This window comes from Marmota flaviventris, chromosome 4 (assembly GCF_047511675.1).
Source record: "Marmota flaviventris isolate mMarFla1 chromosome 4, mMarFla1.hap1, whole genome shotgun sequence".
NCBI classification, from domain to species: Eukaryota; Metazoa; Chordata; class Mammalia; order Rodentia; family Sciuridae; genus Marmota; species Marmota flaviventris.
Window position 1 is genome coordinate 157,446,995 of NC_092501.1, and position 19,604 is coordinate 157,466,598.

Sequence of the window (19,604 nt, forward strand, 5' to 3'; positions counted from 1 at the left end):
CCTATTTTTCAAGTGAGAAAACCGAGGCTGTGAGAGATGAAGCGAATTGTCCCCTGAGCTCTCCCCCCACGCTCTCTTCTCACCCTAGATGGTGAGTATAGAAATCAGCTTTTGGAAAGAGCCTAAAATTCTCGTGGGCTCCATCAATTCTTGAAGCGATCTGCCAGTTCGTGGGAAGGTTCATTAAGAAGACAGACGTTTTAAGAAGAGCCCAGGATGTCACTTCATCCCTTGAAATACACAGCCCACCTCTTCCCCATCTTCAGCTTCAATGGAAATTTCCTCAGAAAGCATTAAAACGCCACAGTAATAATTTTGCCACAATTTGACCTACTTACAGTAAGAGCCTGCTACCTCTGTTCTTTACGGGGAGGTGCGCAATGGGAGGTGGCCGGGAGAATTGCGCAGGAGCTTGCGGGTCTCACGTATACTTTCATTTTCTTGTCAGACTTTCTTTATGATAATACACCACTGAGCCTGTGTTGGAAGATGGCTCCAAGTGTGCAGCCACATCTGTCAAATTGTCAAGAGATGAAAACTCCCACCTGAGAGGCAGGGGGAAAATGGCTTGTCACAGCAGCAGCTGAGGAATGAGGTTCCCGTTTAATTGAGTTCTATTTATCATGCATTAGAGTGACCCCTTCACACAGAGCCTGCTTATACAAAAGCAGCATTTAAATAGCTACATAACTGGCTGGGTCCACGCTAAGAGTCAATTAGAACTTTGCAGTTTTCTGAGATGCACGCCCAGGCACACATTCAAAGAACTTTCTAAATGTTTTGGTATTACTACACAAAAGAAGTAGATGCTGGAGGTGCAAATTATGCATTTGCATGTCGACCATGAATGTTTTGTATTTGTATTATATATGACATTGTAATGTCTTCTTAATTAGATAGAAGCAATATATCCCTTAGACATATACAGAATTTCAAAAAAAGTCATTTAGAATATTTAGCAGGTAAGTGGGCAAATGACATAAATAAGCAATCTATAGAATGCTTGTGTAGCTACAAAAATTCATAAGTGGTCTATAAATACATGAAAAAATGCCTAACACTTATAGGCTGTAATCAGAGAGACAGAAATTTAACATTGTGAGATACCATTTCATGTCATCAAGTTAAACGTCTGTATGTCTGATAACAAGGACAAGGATGTAAAACAATGGGAAATATTAAAATACTCTAGTATTGGGATGAACCCAGTCCTTTTTACTTTTTAATTAAAGTGTCTCCCTAAGCTTCTGAGACTGGCATCTAACTTGTCATCTTCCTCTCTTAGCCTTCCAAGTTGCTGGGATTACAGACATGTGCCACCACATCCAGCTACTGATCATATATTTTTATAGTAGAATAATATACAAGGTTAAAAATGAAGTGGTTAAAAAGATAGACCGCCTGAGATGAAACTCCTAGTCCCTAACCAGCTGCGTGATCTTCATCAGGCTAATTTTATTCTCTGGGTGTCCATTTCCTCATCTGTAAAACAGAAATCACACTAGTACCTATAGTCATGGTGTTATTGTGTGCACTAAATAACTTAATAAAACCTATAAAACAATGTGCTACTCACAGTGAGTGGTCAATAAATGATAGCAATTATTATTTCTAATAGATGCATATGTTTTTCACACCTGAGTTTCTATATTATTTTATAATATATATTTTAGTTAAGCTTTTATTTATTTATTTATTTGGGTGGGGGAGTACTAGAGATTGAACTCAGGGGCACTCAACCACTGATCTACATCCCCAGCCCTATTTTGTATTTTATTTAGAGACAGGGTCTCACTGAGTTGCTTAGCACGTTGTTGTTGCTGAGGCTGGCTTTGAACTCGCGATCCTCCTGCCTCAGCCTTCTGAGCCACAGGGATTACAGGCAGTTAAGCTTTTATTGTTACATTATACTTATATATAATAGTGAGATTCATTGTGATGTTCATATAAACATATAACTTGGTCAATTTCATTGCCCATACCTTGCCTATCCTTCCCCTCCTCCTTATCCCTGGTTCCCTTCTTCTACTTACTTATTTCCTTTCCAACAGTGTGTGTGTGTGTGTGTGTGTGTGTGTGTGTGTGTGTGTGTGTGATCACATACACATTCATTAATGCAAGGAAATGAATTAATATATTGTGAAATAGCATCGATTTACAAAGTGTTCGTTTCTAAGTAATGGAAACTATTTTATAGTGCCCTAAAGAAACTGTTGTATGGGTGGTCTGTGATTTAGATTAGGCAGTAATAGCCTAGTTAGCCCTTAATAAGATGCAAACTTTTGGTAGAGAAAACTAGGCCTGAGTTACAACTTCTGAGGTCATCTCAGTACTTCCTGTTATCACAGAGGAATGTCCCTCTTCAGTCACTCCATGATGCTGATGAGGACAGCGAAGTCATGGCTCCAGACAGAGATGGGGCAAGGTTTTCACGGAGGATTAAGAAGGGAGGCTTCAGGTTACTTTGGGTTTATGCTGTAGGCACACCTAATATGCTAGGTCCTTTGTATATCTAGGTTATGCATTTGTGGATTCAACCAACTATGGATGAAAACAAATACTGCATCTATACTGAACAACTGGAGACTTTTTCCTTGTCATTATTCCCTAAATAATATGGTAAAACAACTATTCATATTGTGTTAGGTAGTATAGGTCACCAAGAGATGATTTAAAGCATATAGGAGGGTATTTACATATATTATGTGCAAATACTGTGCAATTGTATGTCAGGGATTTCAGCATCCACAGATCTGACCATGGGGGTCTTGAAACCAATCCTCAGGGTTCTGAGGGGCAAATGCACTTTGTTTCAGTGGCCCTGCTGCTTCTGTTTAGTACTCATGACCAGCTACTTTGACCAATGTTTCCTACTTTGCTGACCTTCTGTAAGACCACTGTATTCCCTCCCAGTCTCCCTTTTCCTCTGGAAGTCTTCTGGTGAGTCTCATTGGAGCCTTGACTGAGAGGCTCCCAACTCAGTCTAAATCAGCCATGTTTGGGTAATGCACAAGAGCCACCAGAGTCAAGTCTGAACATTCAGGGTGAGAAATTAGAGACAGAAGCCCAGGAACAGAGATTAGAAATCAGGTGGCCCAACTGGAGGGAGAGAAAGTCTCAGAAAGTGTCACCTGGGAGGCTGACATGCTCTTTGTAAGCATGAGGTCTTCTCCTTACAACTAAACAATTCTTAACTAAAACACACTCAGTCCTCTCAAACCCAGGAAGGGGGTATTTTTCTCCTTATTTTGCATAAATATGTCCAAGGTCATACCAATAATAAGTAGCAGAGCTGAAATATGTTTGTCCCCAGTTCTCCTAAGAGGCTGAAATAGCATAATTTCTTCTCCCTCAAAGAAAATGCTGTCCTGGGTATCACTTGAGAGGAAGAGGAGAAGGATGTCTGTAGCTGGGGAAGAAGAGGTGGCCAAAGGAAGTCATGTCAGGAAATGTGTGTTTGGGGCAGTCATAGCATACAAAGGAGGAAAAACTCAGTCATGGGGCGCAGCTCATCCACAAAACAATGCTTTTCCTTCTCACTACCAACCATCATTTCCTGTAGCTTGAACCAGAGACAGGAAGGGGAGGTTATAGGCGTTGAGCAGATCAGCAATGCACAGGGCCATGGAGACAGAAGCAGAAAGACATCCAGGCAGGATGAAGGGCAGGGAGTGTCCAGGGCCCACAGAGTTTATTAGGGATTGCACATGTTTATCATGACTAAGTGTACCATTAAACTTAGCCTTGTTAAACATGGCATGAATTCCACTAATATTGGACAGACATGAGCAATGTTCTAGCAAAATGAACATAATTGATATTAAGTTTACTGGACAAAAATTTTCAACAAATGGCATTAGAGAGTTCACCACAGTCTGGCAAGGCCAACAATATTGCCAAGGAGGGCAATATTGGGGATTTTGCAGTTAAGCTTATGAGTACACGTATTTTCACCTACTATAAAAATAGAAAAGACCACTCTAAGGGTACCAAATTGAATCCTTTCCTAGCAGGCCTGCATGAGTCCACTATAATTACAATTATGGACATAATTATAATCATATTTTGTGTCTAGGAACACAGAATGGATTTGTATAGTTTAAAATTAAAGATGAGAAGGGCCTATTTTTTTTTCATCCTCAAATGGCTCTATAGAGCCTATTATTCTGTAGAAGATTTACTACATGCTCTAATTCATTTGAATATCCTAATCACTGCTCACTGGAATATATAAAATTCTAATAGATTTATTGATCAATTCCTAAAAGAGAAAAAGAATAAAAGAGAGAGAGGAAAAAACTATTATGCATAAAACATCCAACATCACAGAAACATTAATTATACCATGTATTTAATTTGGCAGGGTGTGGGGAAAATTAAGCCACATCAATTCATCTTATTTTATCAAATTACCTAATTACTCATAGTTGGTGGGGCAGACAGATGTTCAAACCAATAAACTTTCTCTGACAAGGACAGAGAAAGCTGAAAAGAAAATGAAAAATATAATACCAATGAAAAAAAGTGAATCCAGAGCAATTTATACTGAAAGAAGAGAGGGATGATTTTTTTTTAATGTCTTTTATCTTCCAGGGGAATTTGAGCCAGTCTTCATTTATACTGAGCTATGAATTTAAAAATTTGAAACTTTCAAAACATAAAATTCAAAAAGGTTATTTTGAATGATTTTTTTATAAAACCATCTTTCAGTGTGATCGAAAGTCATATTGTTATAACTTATTTCATAGGCCACCCAAACAAATGTCCCCCTGGAATCCATCAGGTAATATTGTGAGAAAAGCAGGCCCCAAGTGATGTATCAAACACAGAGGGACAGCTCTTGCCTCTACAAAGGATCAGGATCATTTCTTACTGTGTTCTGTAAACACAGGGTGCTCTTGAAACACCCTCTTCTCATGCATTTCTGCATGCTTCTAAACCCTTATGTATTTATGAATTTATTTATTTTTCTCCCATAGAGTCATAGTCATGGAAAACAAGAAAAAATCTATATTTATCTATTTATATCTATCTATATCTATATATATTTTAACTGTGAAGACATCTGTATGACAAAGCATTCAGTTATAGTCTCTGGACAAAATATGGAGAGTTGGGAAATTATGGGCATAATTATAATCATATGGAGATGCTATGCTAGGTAAATGTGGCAGCCACCACCCAGTTCTAGTAAATGCTGGTGGGTGGAAATGAGAGTCCTGTTTTACCAGATCTTTCTGCTTGATAAGAAGAATACAATATGTAGATTTTCATGTAAAATACTGTTTATGATACTTCGGGTCAGTTTTTAAAAATTTCACTCTAAAGACAAAAGAAAAAATTCTTGAGAGTCAAAGAGGAAGTCTGTCATCTCTCAGATATTGTTGATTCATTTTTCTAATATATTTCAACAGCTACAAAATTACCAACTCGATTTAATTGTAGCTGTTCGAATGAATTCCAATAAACTTTTTTGTTTGTTTGTCTTGTTTTTTATTAAGATGATGGGTTTGGGTTCCTTTCAGCTGTGTTGTTCCTAAGCCCACATTTCCAAGCACAGGCCTATTCATGTCACATGCTGAAGAGGACAGACACTGAAGAGAAGCCAGGCCGAAGGTCCTATCAGGGCTCTTGCCCCACGTTTTAGAAGGAACTTGCTGGCAAACTCTCCAAAGTTACCCAAAGCCATGCGACCTAGAGACTTCCCAGGAACAAACTCCCGAGTTGCCCCTATTGGACCGCAGTGACTTGCACAGGGAAACAAAAGCTTTTTGTTGCAAGGGTCGCTATTGACACAATCCATTCGACTTCTAGCCAAGGCCAAAGGTGGGTGGGAGAAGAGCAACTTCTCGCGAGAAGTCCAACAGGCACTTTAAAGAAGCCAAGAGCTCGCGAGAAGTCAGACAAGGCGCGTCACTGCCCTGGCAGGTCCTTCTCCTGACTGATGAACCCAGGGGGGTAGATGCCACGTGTAGGGCACAGTGCTGGCAATGACCTTGGAGGGTACATCCTCTACTGTCATGGAGTTTCCCCTGGTCGGACAGACAGACATTAAATATTTAGTTAAACCATTAATTTGTGTTTTTAAAAAATGGTCAGAAGCACCAAAGACAAGTACAGGATGAAATGGAGACAAGTAAGCCAGGTCCCTGACCTGTTTGGGGAGGACAAAGATGACCTTGAGCTGAGTGTGAAAAGGTGTTGGGCAAGAGGAGACCCCGTGGGAGGACGACCTCTCCCCTGAGGCAGAACCGCGCAGCTGGGAAGAAGGGACTCACCTTTGACCCCCAGGGAGGAAGGTGAGAGGACAGGTTGGAAGGGCAGCTCTTTCTGTTTAGGTTTTCTAGAGTTAACGTTTAATAATGAGAACATTGTCACATTTTGCTTGCTTTAAAGATAAAAAGAAGAAGCATGTGCCACTGTTTGTCCTTAGGGGTGAGCTGTTACTAGAGCCCACAACAGTGAGTGGATGCTTCAGATGAAAGATTTTCTGTATTTTTTTCCTTATTTTGGTGCATTAGAGTTGTAGGTAATAGCTGGGTTCATTTTGACATAACCACACATGCATGGGATTTAAGTTACTCCATTTCAGTACCCAGCACAACTCCGCATTTCCGTCTCCTCTTCCTTCTCCCTGCTCTCCATCCCCTGTTCTACTGGTCTACCTTCCACTCATTTATTGATTGATTTTTAACTTATGCTTTATAGATATACCCAAAGGTGGAATTCACTGTAGTAAATTTATACATGCACGATTTTGTCCAATGCATCCCACATTTCCTGCTATTTTTTATGACAGCCATCATTAGTAGAAGCCAGCAAGCATTTCACAACCATTTTCTCTTAAATATATTGCTTACTGAGTTCTTTTCATTTACTTATTTATTAACTAATTATTAATTTTGGTTCAGGCTTGGAAATGTGCTCTCTATTCTCAGTTCCTGCCTACCAAAACAGACCCCCATCCCTGGCCATCTCATTTATCATCCACACTCTTCCTGAGCATGGGCTCCTCTGTAAAGCCTGCTTTCGGACCAAAGATATGAAGGATCTTCCTTCCTACTGCATCACCTGACTTCCTCCCTATTTCTAACCCTGGGACTCACATTCAGAAAACTCATCAATATGTTGCTCTGTTCACAGCATGCCCCATGTACAGTCTGTCCGAGGCTGAAGCTCCACACAAGCCCAACATCTGAACCATGGCGCCTTTCACTGTGATCTTGCTCTGTGTTTCCATCACTATCTGTCCCTTTCCATTTTCAAATCATCCTGACACGGAGGCTGACTTGCCTTCTAATTCTGGATTGCAACCTCAAGGTATCAATTCACAAGCATTGAGTAGATTTTGGGTCCCCTGTGACTCTGATTTGGTACTTGAAGTAGCTCTGATAGTTTATTTCTATCACAAACCTGTGATCTTCTTCATGTTTCTTCTTTTGAATAAAACAAGGGACCGGGAACCAGAAGATCCAGCTAGTCTGGCCTTCTCCATTTGATGGAGGTATAACTTCAAGAGACTTGCCTCGGTCCTCTGAATACTCACTTCCTTCTTTGGAAATGAGATATGCATGCCACTCTTTCTGCATCGCAGGGTTGTAGTGAACCTCCTTGTTAGTCACTTCCTTCTTCATTCTCTTGGTCTTTGTTTAAACATTACTACCTCATAAGGACTTTACTTGATGTCTAAGATGAAAACAGAGGTTTCCAAACTATACAGTCCCATAATGTCTAGTGTTACATTTTTCAAAAACCGCATTGCTCTTGTAATTGCCAGTCCAACATGCTTTTTTCCACCCACCCTCAAGCACACTGTAAGCTCCATGAGGGTAGGGATAGTGCTTGTCTGGTTCAGGTCTGTCTTGGTATCTAGCGCATCCTGGGGTTCAGTAAATACCAGAGGATGGATTAATGAAGGATGTTAGCGAAAGTGCTTTTTAAGAAAGCAGCTACTGCTATCATTGTTATTATTGTTATGAATATTAGTAGGAATAGTAGTGGATGTAATTGCAGTAGTTGTATATTAGCAGTGTTGTCACCATCAAAAACAGGACAAAAGGATATCACAAAATAGTGACAATATTATCAATATACATGGACAATCATTCCCCTTTCACCTTCATCCTTTTAACCGATAGAAAATAATAACCAACAGCAAAATGGGAAGGTAAGGTACAGAATAGAAGACAATATTTTCAAATCTTGGGCTGTAAAGGGAATAAAATCCAAAATATCTAAGGAACTCATGCAACGAAAGAGCAAAAATACAGATAACCTGCTTTTAAAATGAGTAAAGAACCTCTGAAGACATTTATCCAAAGAAGACATATGAACAGCCAACATGAATAGGTGCTGACCGTTACTACTACCAGGGAATGCAGATTAAAACCAAATGACACACATCTCATGCTTGTTAGAATGATGATTGTCAAAAATTACAAAAGATATATGTTGGTGACAATATGGAGAAAAGGGGACACTTGTACACTACTGGTGGGAACATAAATTGATACAGACATTGCAGAAAACATGGAGAAGATTCCACAGAATATTAAAAATGGAACTGCCGCCTGATTCTGTCATCCCACCACAGCATTTCTATGTAAAGGGAATGAAACCCACATATCAGAAATACTGGTACTCCCCTGTTTACAGCAGCAATATTCACAATAGCCAAGATACAGAATGGAATATTACTCAGTCACAAAAAAAATGAAATCCTGTCATTTATGGTAATGTGGATGGAACTGCAGGACATAATGTTAAGTGAAATAAGTAAGGCACAGAAGAATATTAGCATATTATTTCTTTCATATGTGAAAGCTAAAAAATGTAGACTGCATAAAAGTAAAGAGTAGAATAGTGTTCATTAGAGGGTAGGAAGGATAGTAGTAAAGAGGTATAAATGGTGGTTGTATCATGAGTTGCAAATATATAATTAGATAGCAGAAAAGAACTTCTAGCATTCTAGAATACAGTAGGGTGACTATAATTTACAATGATTTATTATGTATTTCATAAAGGTTAAAAAAGATGTGGTATATACACCACATTGAACATCATTCAGCCATGGAAAAGAAGGAAATTTTTTCATTTTCAACAGTGTGGATGAACCTAGAGGACACTGTGCTAAGTGAAACGAGCCACAGGAAGACCAATACTACATGAGCTTACTTATAGGTGGAATCTAAGAAAGTCAAACTCACAAATGCCTCTTGTGTATCTAGAAGATGTCAGGTCCTGGGAATACAGGGTGGAGTGAAGCACTGTCCCCCACTACTAGGCCATAAATCTGGGCAAATATAGAGCTTGGATTTCTTTGTATAAAAAGTCAAACATCTTCACTGAGTGATTTTTTTTTTAATGGCATTGTACTGTACCTGAAGGCAGGCTGGGGCACGTCCCTGGGGCTTGTTGACATCCACAGCTACCAGCTGCCAACCACCAGCAGCATCTTCATGGAACATCTTCAAGACAAAGAGGGAGGTGAGTCAGAGACACTTAACATGGAACACTAAGAACTCTGTCTCCCACTTTCTGCACAGTTTATGTCATCAGAAATGTGTGTTCTTATAGGTTTATATTTAGAAAATGATTCACTTCAATTATGTTCATTTTAACGCTGAAGACTTAGGTGAATAATGATAATAACAAGAACAAGATAATCGCTTCCTTTTATTGAGCATGTGTTACTTTTCAGGCCATTTCTACCTCACCTAGGCATTGTGTCTAATTGCTCAAATACTATTCTTCACGTGAGAAATGCTTTGATAAATATTTTATCCCTATTCTATTGATGACTATTCATTAGACCTTGAAGAAAATGCAAGCTAGAATTCTAAAGCATGATGTGTAATGTCATGCTTTTTACCATAGGTGGTAGATTTTTATCTTTAGTGGACATTTCTTACTGGGATAATTAAAGATATTCTCATGGTAGATCATATCAGAAGCATGCATGTAGCATAGGGAAAGAGACTGGGATCATTTTAATGGTATCAAACTAGCATGTCATTTGGTTGACTTTGTGCGAATATTTTAACTAAGCCATAACTAATTTGCTCACTAGAAACTTCAGGTGCATATTTATGAATGGCATACATAATGTCTTTGGCTTAGAAGATGTAAGTGATTGAAATTCCGGCTACTCACACCTACTAAATTCTGAAATTCACTCACTTGACTGAATATCTTACTGCATATGCCACTATCTCAACCATTACTTATCCATTAATATTACACCCAGCTGGGAGACATTCCCCACTTGTAAATATTTTCCCACTGACAAACTGTATCCCCAGTTCCCTAGGCCTGTGTGGCAGGAGGAGGGCTGGTAACAGGACAGGGTGTAATTGCAAAGTTTTATTTTCCTAAAAGAAACTTAAGTCTAAACATTCACTGTTTCATTCCTGCCTGAGGTCACTGTTTGGTACACACACAGTTTCCTTTGCCACCCTTATTTATGTCTTCCTGTTAGTCTGACCTTGTGTTGAAAGGGGTAATTGTTGATGGAAATCTGTATGAGATGATGCAAGGGACATTACCTAAGATTTATCATCATAATTTCAAACTCCTAGCAGCAGGGTCTGCAGATCATTTGCAGAAACTACACTCGTCCTCTGTATAAGAAGTGAAGCCCAAATTCACAGGCTGTACATGTAGTTTTTAAAGGACAAAATCAAGGTCCATTTTTACACACAGCCTCTTTGACTAGAGATGCCACTGCAGATTGTTTATCTCCGCTGTCCATTTACAGTGCTCACTTTCCCTTTTAGATGCATTTTAAAAGCTGTTCTTGGGGGTAGAATCAAGCACATCCTTCCCGAGTGGGCTCCTTCTGAGAATACTACATGGGTGGAAAGCGAACCTGTTAAGATGCCTTCTAAAGTTCCTGTCGGAATCCTGGGATTCTCCTTTTAAGGACCAAAGACAAAGCCCACTTGTCAGTCACTGGCTAAGAGCCCTCTGCTTGGAGGACACATTCCATACTGTCTTATTACACTACAAAGCCTCCCTGGGGCTTATATTTGCTTTGATCAGTCAAAGACTAATTTCTTTGTTAAATTATTTTTCCAGCAGACCAAAATCAAATGAGTCAATTTAATTGTTAGTACAAGAGTTCTGTCAAGGTCATTCCTTTGTATGAAATAAAAAGTAAAAAAAAAAATGAAAACATGTTCAATTTCTCTCTAGTCCCTCAATTATAAAAAAACATGTAGTAACAACAGAAGATTTTTGAGAGAACTTGGGTTAGTTAGCAGAAGCCAGGAATTCTTAGAGACTCCAGTCCTTGGTGGGAATGTGGTGAGAGCTACCAACTGTCCCTCTCTGTTATCCTTGTTTTCCAATGTCAGAATTTTCATGGGTACACTAAGCCTCTAGAGGGAAAAAAAAAGTTTATTTCTTGTCTATTTTTGGAAGTTGATCTTGACCATTTAACAACATATGGCCTATAAGAGTTAAGCAGAAACCCTTTTCTCTTATATTTCTCCTTCTTGCTCTCTGGAATACATATGTCAAGGTTAGAGCTACAACAGCCATTTTAGTCTGCGAGGTAAATTTGGGAATGGAGGCTGTGCCATATGCCACATGACTACAAACACACAATCCTTTTCCTTTTGTATTAATTTGCTTTCAGCAGACCTTCATGTCAATAAACTTCAATCATTATTTTAGTGGTTTGCATTTATTTCAATATCATAATTTATAATCGACAACTTTATTGCTAAATATTCAGAATCTTTTCATTTACCAAAATGCCTCCATAAACAACCTTAAATATAAATCTTGGACTTTGTCCAAAATTCTTCATAGGACAAATTTCTAGAAGTGGAATGTCTTGGTCAAATCATATATACATCCTTAAGGCTTCTGATACATATTGCCCAACAGTTTCCTAGAAAAGACGTTCCAATGCACATTCAGTGCCTCTGAGCCAACAGTTGGGAGAAGTTAGCCTGGGGCCAGAATGAAGACAGCATGTTGACAGTAGGGCTTCCAGTGGCTAAATTAAAAGGAGGTCAGATCTTGTAGTGAGTCAAATGAAGGCTCTGAGACCTCAGTAGCCTGGCTGAAGTCCCAGGTCTACCAGTTGCCCATTATGTAATGTTGGGCAAACTAATTAACTTTCTAATCCCTGTCACTTTTTAATCTGCAAAGTGGTAACAATAGCAGAACGCACTTTACAATGTTATTGTGAAGATTAAATACGTTGGGCTGTAAAGTCATTACACCGTACCTGGAGCTGCCCTCAGTATCTATTAGTGCTCGTAATACGACGGTGTGACTTGGTGGAATAGCATCAATCATTACAGATATGGATTTCCATGGCCCTTTCCCTTTTGTATAATCATGTGGAAACCAGGAAGACGTCAGCCTGGACAATTCTCACAGGTGTGTCCGTTTGCCTCTGCTAGAGTTTTATAGTGCGTCACTTGGTTTACAAAGTAAGAATGCTTCTGGAATTGTTTTCTCAGGCAAAGTAAGAATGCTTCTGGAATTGTTTTTACAGGCAAAATATCATCATTACTCTCATCTTATTGTGAGAGAAGGAACCCTGGTGGCCCAGGGAATAGCTAGAGAACTGAATTAAAATCCCAAACCTAAGACGCCGCCCACTCGTGGGCAGAGCAACGTGGAGAAAGTCTACAATGCATTTTGAAATTTTATGCTGCTTGGATTCTTTCAAAATCAATCATTTTTAAAAATAGGTAATCGTCACCATTACACAAATAATGACAGGGGATACCTGGCTTGATTTCTTTATTCAATAATAAATCCTGCAACAGCCTCCTTAAATCTGATCTCCACATGACTTCCCGTAATGGTGCAGGGGTCCATCCCTGTGGCCTCTTACTGGACAGAACTCCTGATTGCCAGGAGAGCCCTTCCCTGATTACACTTGGTGTATTGCTTTCTCATATTTTAAGGATGTACATTCATGTGGAAACCTACGGTCTTGTACTACAGTAAACACATTTTTCTAATGTACCATCTTTGAGCATCAAGTTATGCACAGTGTTTTTTGGGGAGGTGAGAATTCTTTCCATGTTTGATCATGCATCTTTTCATTTATGTTTTCTGCCTTTTTACTGAGCATTGCACTGCAAAATTGCTATAGGCATGCTCTAAGAGTATTGATGGGATTCCAAAGGAAGAAAAACTCAAAAGTGCTCTTTAATTCTGTACCAACCCTATTCTTATCCATCTTCTATCTTAATTAGGGATTATCAATTCAAAAAACTTGTGTTAGTGAGAGTGTTCAGGATTATAACAGACCCAGAAGTTATTGCTCTCTTTACAGAAGCAGAATGTTTATTTACCAAACCCCAAAAGAATCCCCATTGGACCTAACATTTGCAAATGTAAGGTGTGTGCTGGCTGCCTGAAGCCTGCTTGTGTCCTTGTCACTACCTATAACAGAAAAAGCAGCCCGGGGTGGCACTAAGGCTTAGCAGCTCTTTCGCTGCTGTTCTGAAACAATTGGGATAGACTCCTCTCTATCATGAGCCAGTGTGGGTCAGAGGACATTGGGATGGTGTCTGTCTACATATAGGGATAAAGGTCTGCATTAAAGAGATGCTACGCCCAAGACTTCTTCCACCTCAGCACTGGGTAGGAGTAGCTCTGTGTGGACTATCACGAGTCCCCGGAGTCTGTCCATCACTGGGCACATGGCCACAGTCACCTATGGCTAAGAACTATCCAGGTATGAAACTCACAAGCCTCCTCACATTTAGGCCGACTCAGGATTACCTATCTGATCATTTCTACACCGTTTCCTTCTTCCTTGACACATACCATGTTACCATGTCCGTAAGTCCTTCAGCATTACTTTTCTGTAGTTGGTCTACGCTATGACTTAAGGGTATTTGGTGGTAGTCATTCAATTTAAAGATGTTACTTTGCTATTTTAGAGAAAAATCCTCTTCATTGATTCCCTTTTGCCTCTAAATGGTCCATATCAGAGCCAGCTGCCTAAGATGTCAGGACACCGTGGTTTTGTCCTATGACTGTGTGTGTGTGTGTGTGTGTGTGTGTGTTTCTACACACATGGATGGCTGTCATGGGAAGCCTACATTGTTTGAGACATTAACAAGTCCATCATGCCCAGGACCCCTTTAGACCTTCATATGGAATTACTGCAAATTCTCACATACTAGGGAAAGGCAAGAATGGATTTCAAGTCTGAAAAGTGACATGCTTTACAATGCCATCTTTTATTTTATTTCCTTAGACTATCCTGTTAGAATCAGAAACGTGTGATTTAGTGTTTTAAACCACTTTCAACGTCCTCCTCAACAGTGTTTGGCCAGATTTTACAAATATAAGAGAATCACAGAAAATGCTGCCTCTCCTCCACACACAGAAAAGCACCTGGGGCCTCTGGCAAAGGGGATTGAGGGTGGGCGGGGCCTGAGGCTGTTGCTAGGCTGCCCAAGTGGTCTTCCACCAGAGGATGCTGGCAGGAGTTTAGTCGCTTAGCAACCTGGTCCTCAGTCACAGCGCTTTTCTTAATGAAGGTTTTTCACAGTTCTCTGTGTGATTACCTTTAGTCGCATTTCCTCCGAATTACAGACTTATATATCCTGATTAAGTACAATTTGGCATCGAAATAATTCTGTACAACTTTGTTCAAAGTCTTCACATTTCATTTTCTACTATAACCGTGGGCTGATTTGGAGGCACCTCTAAACATTACTATTCCAGCTGTGATTTTACCCATCAGAGTTACCTGATCAACATAATATGGAGTAAAGACATTTTAGGCCATACTCCAGGGGCTCTGCATGCACCTCAAGTGCTGAGTTCACAGTGCCATGTGCCATTAGGTGTCAATGCCTGGGATAGGAGGCATGCCCTTGGAGAGGTTATCACCTCAGAGAGGTCTTGGAACTTTATTACACCTCATAGTTTGCAAAGAGAGGAGAGAAAAAATAAGAACTGGATGTGGTTGATTCCCTGAAGGCTTTCCTTTGTGGAAAACCCAGACAGCATTTGAAAAAAACTTTCAAGGAAATTTGCAGTTTTGCATTTTGTTTTTGCCAAAATTGAATAGCATCACCACTATGGTTGTCTGTGATGAATGGTCAGAACAATCTAGACTCCATAGCATCATAAAGATGCTATAGCATCATAAGGTTTTTCCTACGTGTTTATATGTTGAATAGCATCTAAACACATAATTCTAACTATGAGTTTGATCTGAAAGTTTTCCGAGTAAAATTTGTTCCTTGAATCTTTCATATACTTTGTCCTAATAGGTTAGTAAAAGTGAGTAGAATTATAATATTTTTTTAAAACTTTAATATTAAAATAATACTTAAAAGGGATTACATCATTTTATTCTTGATTCTGGAATTTTTATTTTCTCTCTGTGCTTTGAAGATTCATAAGACATAAACTTGCCCTTCCTCTTTCTAACCACCACCAAAACAAGCACACAAAACAAAAATACAAATAATGACAAAAAATATTGCTGAATTGCCCTCTTATGTAATTAACTGCTCTGCTGCATTAATTGGAAATGGTAGGCCATCTCCAACTCCTCGGGGTGCTTATGTAAATCCTTTCAAATATATAGTGACTCCACAGAAATCACAGGCATGGCCTGGTGGTGAGGGATCTTTTCCATTCTCTATTGCACTATGATTGTTTTGTTTTGAATGAAATATATTTTCCACTCCCAAACTTCTAATCCTGTACATAAGGGCCATGATCTAGGCTTGCAATTACATGAATAAATGCTCATAAAAATAGGAAATTCCATAGTTGCTATATTGGATCTGCAAGCCCTATGAAGACTTGTGATGTCAGAACCAAATCAAAGGTCCAAAATAAATGTGGTTGGCAATCTGGGTTTTGTATCTAAATCACCCAAGGAGCTACTAAAAATATGTAAGCATCATCATAACATCCCTGAGAAAGTCAGACTCGATTGTTGGGTTTGGGTCCTGCACCTGTGTTTTCGAACAGCTTCCTAACTGTGCCTGGTTGTTCAAGCCCATCACACCTTGCTCTTGTTCCACTGATGAGGACGGGCTCTGCCCCTGTCTCAGTGGGTAGTGACATCCTCGTGCTGATCCCATACCTGTGTGGTGGCTGTGGAGGTCGTACTGCTTCTTGATCCCCACATTTGCTGAAACTGAACTCTGATTTCTGCAAATGTTTCAATGATGACGGCGATAAAGACATTCTGAAAGAAACGACAAGCCATGTTTACCCAACACTGGTTATGAGGGGGCAGCTGGCCACCAAACGCAGAAGGCTTACAGAACCTGCCCAACGTGGGGACTTCATTAGTACAATTAGTTCCAGTACCTTCACAAGCCAGGCAAGGAAGAAAATCAGGGTGATGAAATAGAAGTAGGAACGCCAGCGGGGGAAGCTGTCGATGGCTCTGTACATGAGGAACACCCAGCCCTCCTGAGAGGCAGCCTCGTAGACCGTGAAGATGCTGGTGCCTGCCAGGAGACAGAAGAGCACATCGAGGTACCACTGACTTTTGAAATAGAAAAACGTCTTCAGAGAAACAATCAATATTTATCCATGCTCATTTCTCAGTGACAGAAGCTTTTCCACACAGATTAAAACTGCATGTGACATTTCATCATTCCCTTGCTTAGAATTCTGCTAAAGTTGTTTCTGACTTCAAGCCAGAGGAATTCCGATGTCTTTAGTGAGAAAAATAATTTTGTATTATGTCTCTAGCTGTTAAATGCATCTAATAAAGGGGAAAAGGAAACAAATATTCCAACCAAGTATAGATAAGAACAAAAAAGAAATGTGCAGCATTGAAGCTTTCCACTTGAGTTTAGCACTTTCAGTGTGTTGAAAATCACCCACCAAAGTTTTAACCAAAATGAAATAAATCTGAGAATTGAGTTGCATTTGAAATCACTTTGTCATGGGAGACTAAAGTATCTCAGGATGCTGACAGTACTCTGAAGGAACTCGTGTTCAGATTCCACGATGTTTACTGAACACCAAAAGGTAAATCATCAAAAGTGTCTCATATTTGAGGGGACAACTGTCTCATTGAAAATATTCCTGATAATGCAAAGAAATTTTAAAATGCATAGATAGATTTTTGGACATTGATTAAGAGAACATAAAACACCATGCAGGGAAAAAAAAAAAACATGTTTTCTCCTCACAACACCATGAGATGTTTTATAAGTGGACAAACAAAAGCTTGTAAAGACTAAGGAACTTGTTCAAGGTTGTACAGATAATGAATAACTAGGGAAGTAGAACTAGCCCAGTCTTTCTGGAACAAGGTTCTACACATCTCAACAAGATACAGACTGCCTCACATCCTTTGTGCACATAACTTCTAGTCTGTGAGGAATAAATTACTGAATTTGTGCAAGGTTTTGGTATAAGGTGAGTGCTTAAGGCATTTCAGATATCATTACTTTTATTATTATAAAAGAGGAAATTTTTGTTTACCATGTAAGTAAAACATATTACCTACTTGAGGTTGGTTATAAGACTAATAATATATGTTGTTATTCATAAAACTGGCAAACATATGACATTGATAAATTCTGATACAAATGAGTTAAATTATTATAGAAGATAAGCCAGTGCCCACCCATGCATATTCTGATCCCATGGAAATGCACAACCAGAATGTGCACTAGAGCAAATATCCAAACCAAGGAGGGGGTTACTATGGCTCGGTGGACCTCCCTGTTTCTGAGCCTGTGCACACATTAGCATGAGCATGGAGGAAAACCCAATCATGTGGAGCACAGCAAAGTTGCTATGAAAGCAGACAGTGAGAAAGCAGGAGGCTTGGAAGAAAAGATAAGGGAAAGAAGGAAAGCATGGCCCTATTTGGTGACTGCCTAATATGTATTAATGTGTGTTAAGATGCTCTTTACAGAACATCCTATAGCAACTGCCTCTCTGCTTTTCCTTTTTGTTCTTTACATATTTTTATTTTTAATTGACACACAGTAATTATACATATGTATAGGGTACAGTGTGACATTTCAATATATTCAAGCAGTGTGTAAGATTCAGATCAGGGCAACAGACACATCCATCACCGCAGAGTTATCAGTTTTTGTGTTATTTTGTGAAATATTCAAAATCCTCTCTATTAGTTACTTTGAAATATACAATTAATTGTTGTCAACTGTACACATCCTACTGTGCTATAGCCGAAGCACCCTGTCCTCTCTCTGTGCACCTTCCTCCACGTCTTCCCAGGCTTGGTAAACACTGTTCTGCTTTCTACTCCTATGAGACCAACCTCTCAGCTTCCACACCTAAGTGAGAACATGAGTTCTATCGACTCTCACTTCAAGAATCCCATTTTGAATATTGGTGAATCACTGCCCTAACAACTGGCATTTGACAGCTTACACTTATATCCTAAGAAAATCTCTGTCTCATCAGGTAGGAGGCAGGTGCAGAAGAGGTCACATATTATCCATCACGTTCTACAGAAATGCAAAGTGAAAGACCCTGGTTCATGAAGGTGCACAGGCTAGAAAGTGGTAGGACCCGTAACTGAACCCACTCATCTGGTTACCTATTTAAACATTTTTTTTTTTTAATCATTCTCTTTGTACTTTATCTTGCTTGAGACTGTACCTTTAAGAAGAGATCATTTTCTCTGGTCATTAATCTGAATGAATGAATATGGCCAAGTTTAGAGCACATCAAGACACTCTTGAAAGAAAGATGACTTTTCAAAGTTTGGGAGAGAAGCACAGACAAGAAAGAAGATGCCAACAGCAAACGGAAAAGAAACCGTTTCCATGAATGATCATGTGTACCAACAGTGAGCACCCCTTGCTTCTGTGGGCTGAATATAAAGAACCATTTTAACATAAAACAAATAATTGCTGTTCCTTATTTCCTTCAAGTTCTTGAATGAAAACAGAAAAGTGGCCGCTGAAATCCATTATGAACCACCATTAAAGTTTAATAGCTTTGCCAATTGACCATTTTCTGGTGAATTATAGGAATTGTTAATATAAGAGTAAACCTGAGAACAGCACTGGAAGTTATTCTCCTCTTCCCTCCCCAGATTTCTCTTTATTACACCTACAGGGAAGATGTTATTTGAAATTATGGAAAAAACAGTATGAGCAATGTGTGATTGTCAAGCTTTAACTCCGTTTTCCCTAATTGGACAAAAAGGAAAAAACAGGGGGTGGGGGGAGAAGTAGAAATCCACGGTGCAGTGGGATGAGCAGAGTGTGTTGGCAGAAAGAGACACAGCATTTGTGGGAATATGGCCAGGACACTGTGCCGGAAAATGGTGACTCCTGAAGGAAACAATTCCTGGCCTCATGAACTGCACCAGGTAACAAGCAGGCCTTGAGGACGGACAGAGGAAACTGAGCCAGAGGGACTGTCCATATCAGTTTTCTGCTCCTGGCTTTGCAAAACATAGAAAAAGAAAATGGATTTTCCAGTGGTCAACCAGTGTTTAAATGGACAAAAATCAGATGCATTATCCTCTCATTTTCTGTGGCAAGGGGCCAACCCTGAGAAAGAAGCTAGCTGTTGACAGTGCGGGGCACATCCTGCCCTCTGCCTGCTCCATGCTGCTTCCCTGCCTCCCTCTCAGCAGACACCTCCTC

The 19,604-nt window shown here is 39.6% G+C and overlaps 1 protein-coding gene across 2 annotated transcripts in view; it reads right to left on the reverse strand.

Moving 5' to 3' along the window:
* Nalcn (sodium leak channel, non-selective) overlaps positions 1–19,604 on the reverse strand; it is a 281,091-nt gene that overhangs the window by 179,752 nt on the left and 81,735 nt on the right. The window contains exons 7-9 of one of the 2 annotated variants that reach the window (XM_071610798.1): positions 16,321–16,463; positions 16,091–16,195; positions 9,381–9,467 (exon numbers count right to left, since the gene is read on the reverse strand). In XM_071610798.1, the coding sequence (XP_071466899.1) occupies positions 9,381–9,467; positions 16,091–16,195; positions 16,321–16,463 (335 nt within the window). The remainder of the gene's footprint in view (positions 1–9,380; positions 9,468–16,090; positions 16,196–16,320; positions 16,464–19,604) is intronic. The other variant, XM_027938884.2, reaches the window with a different exon arrangement.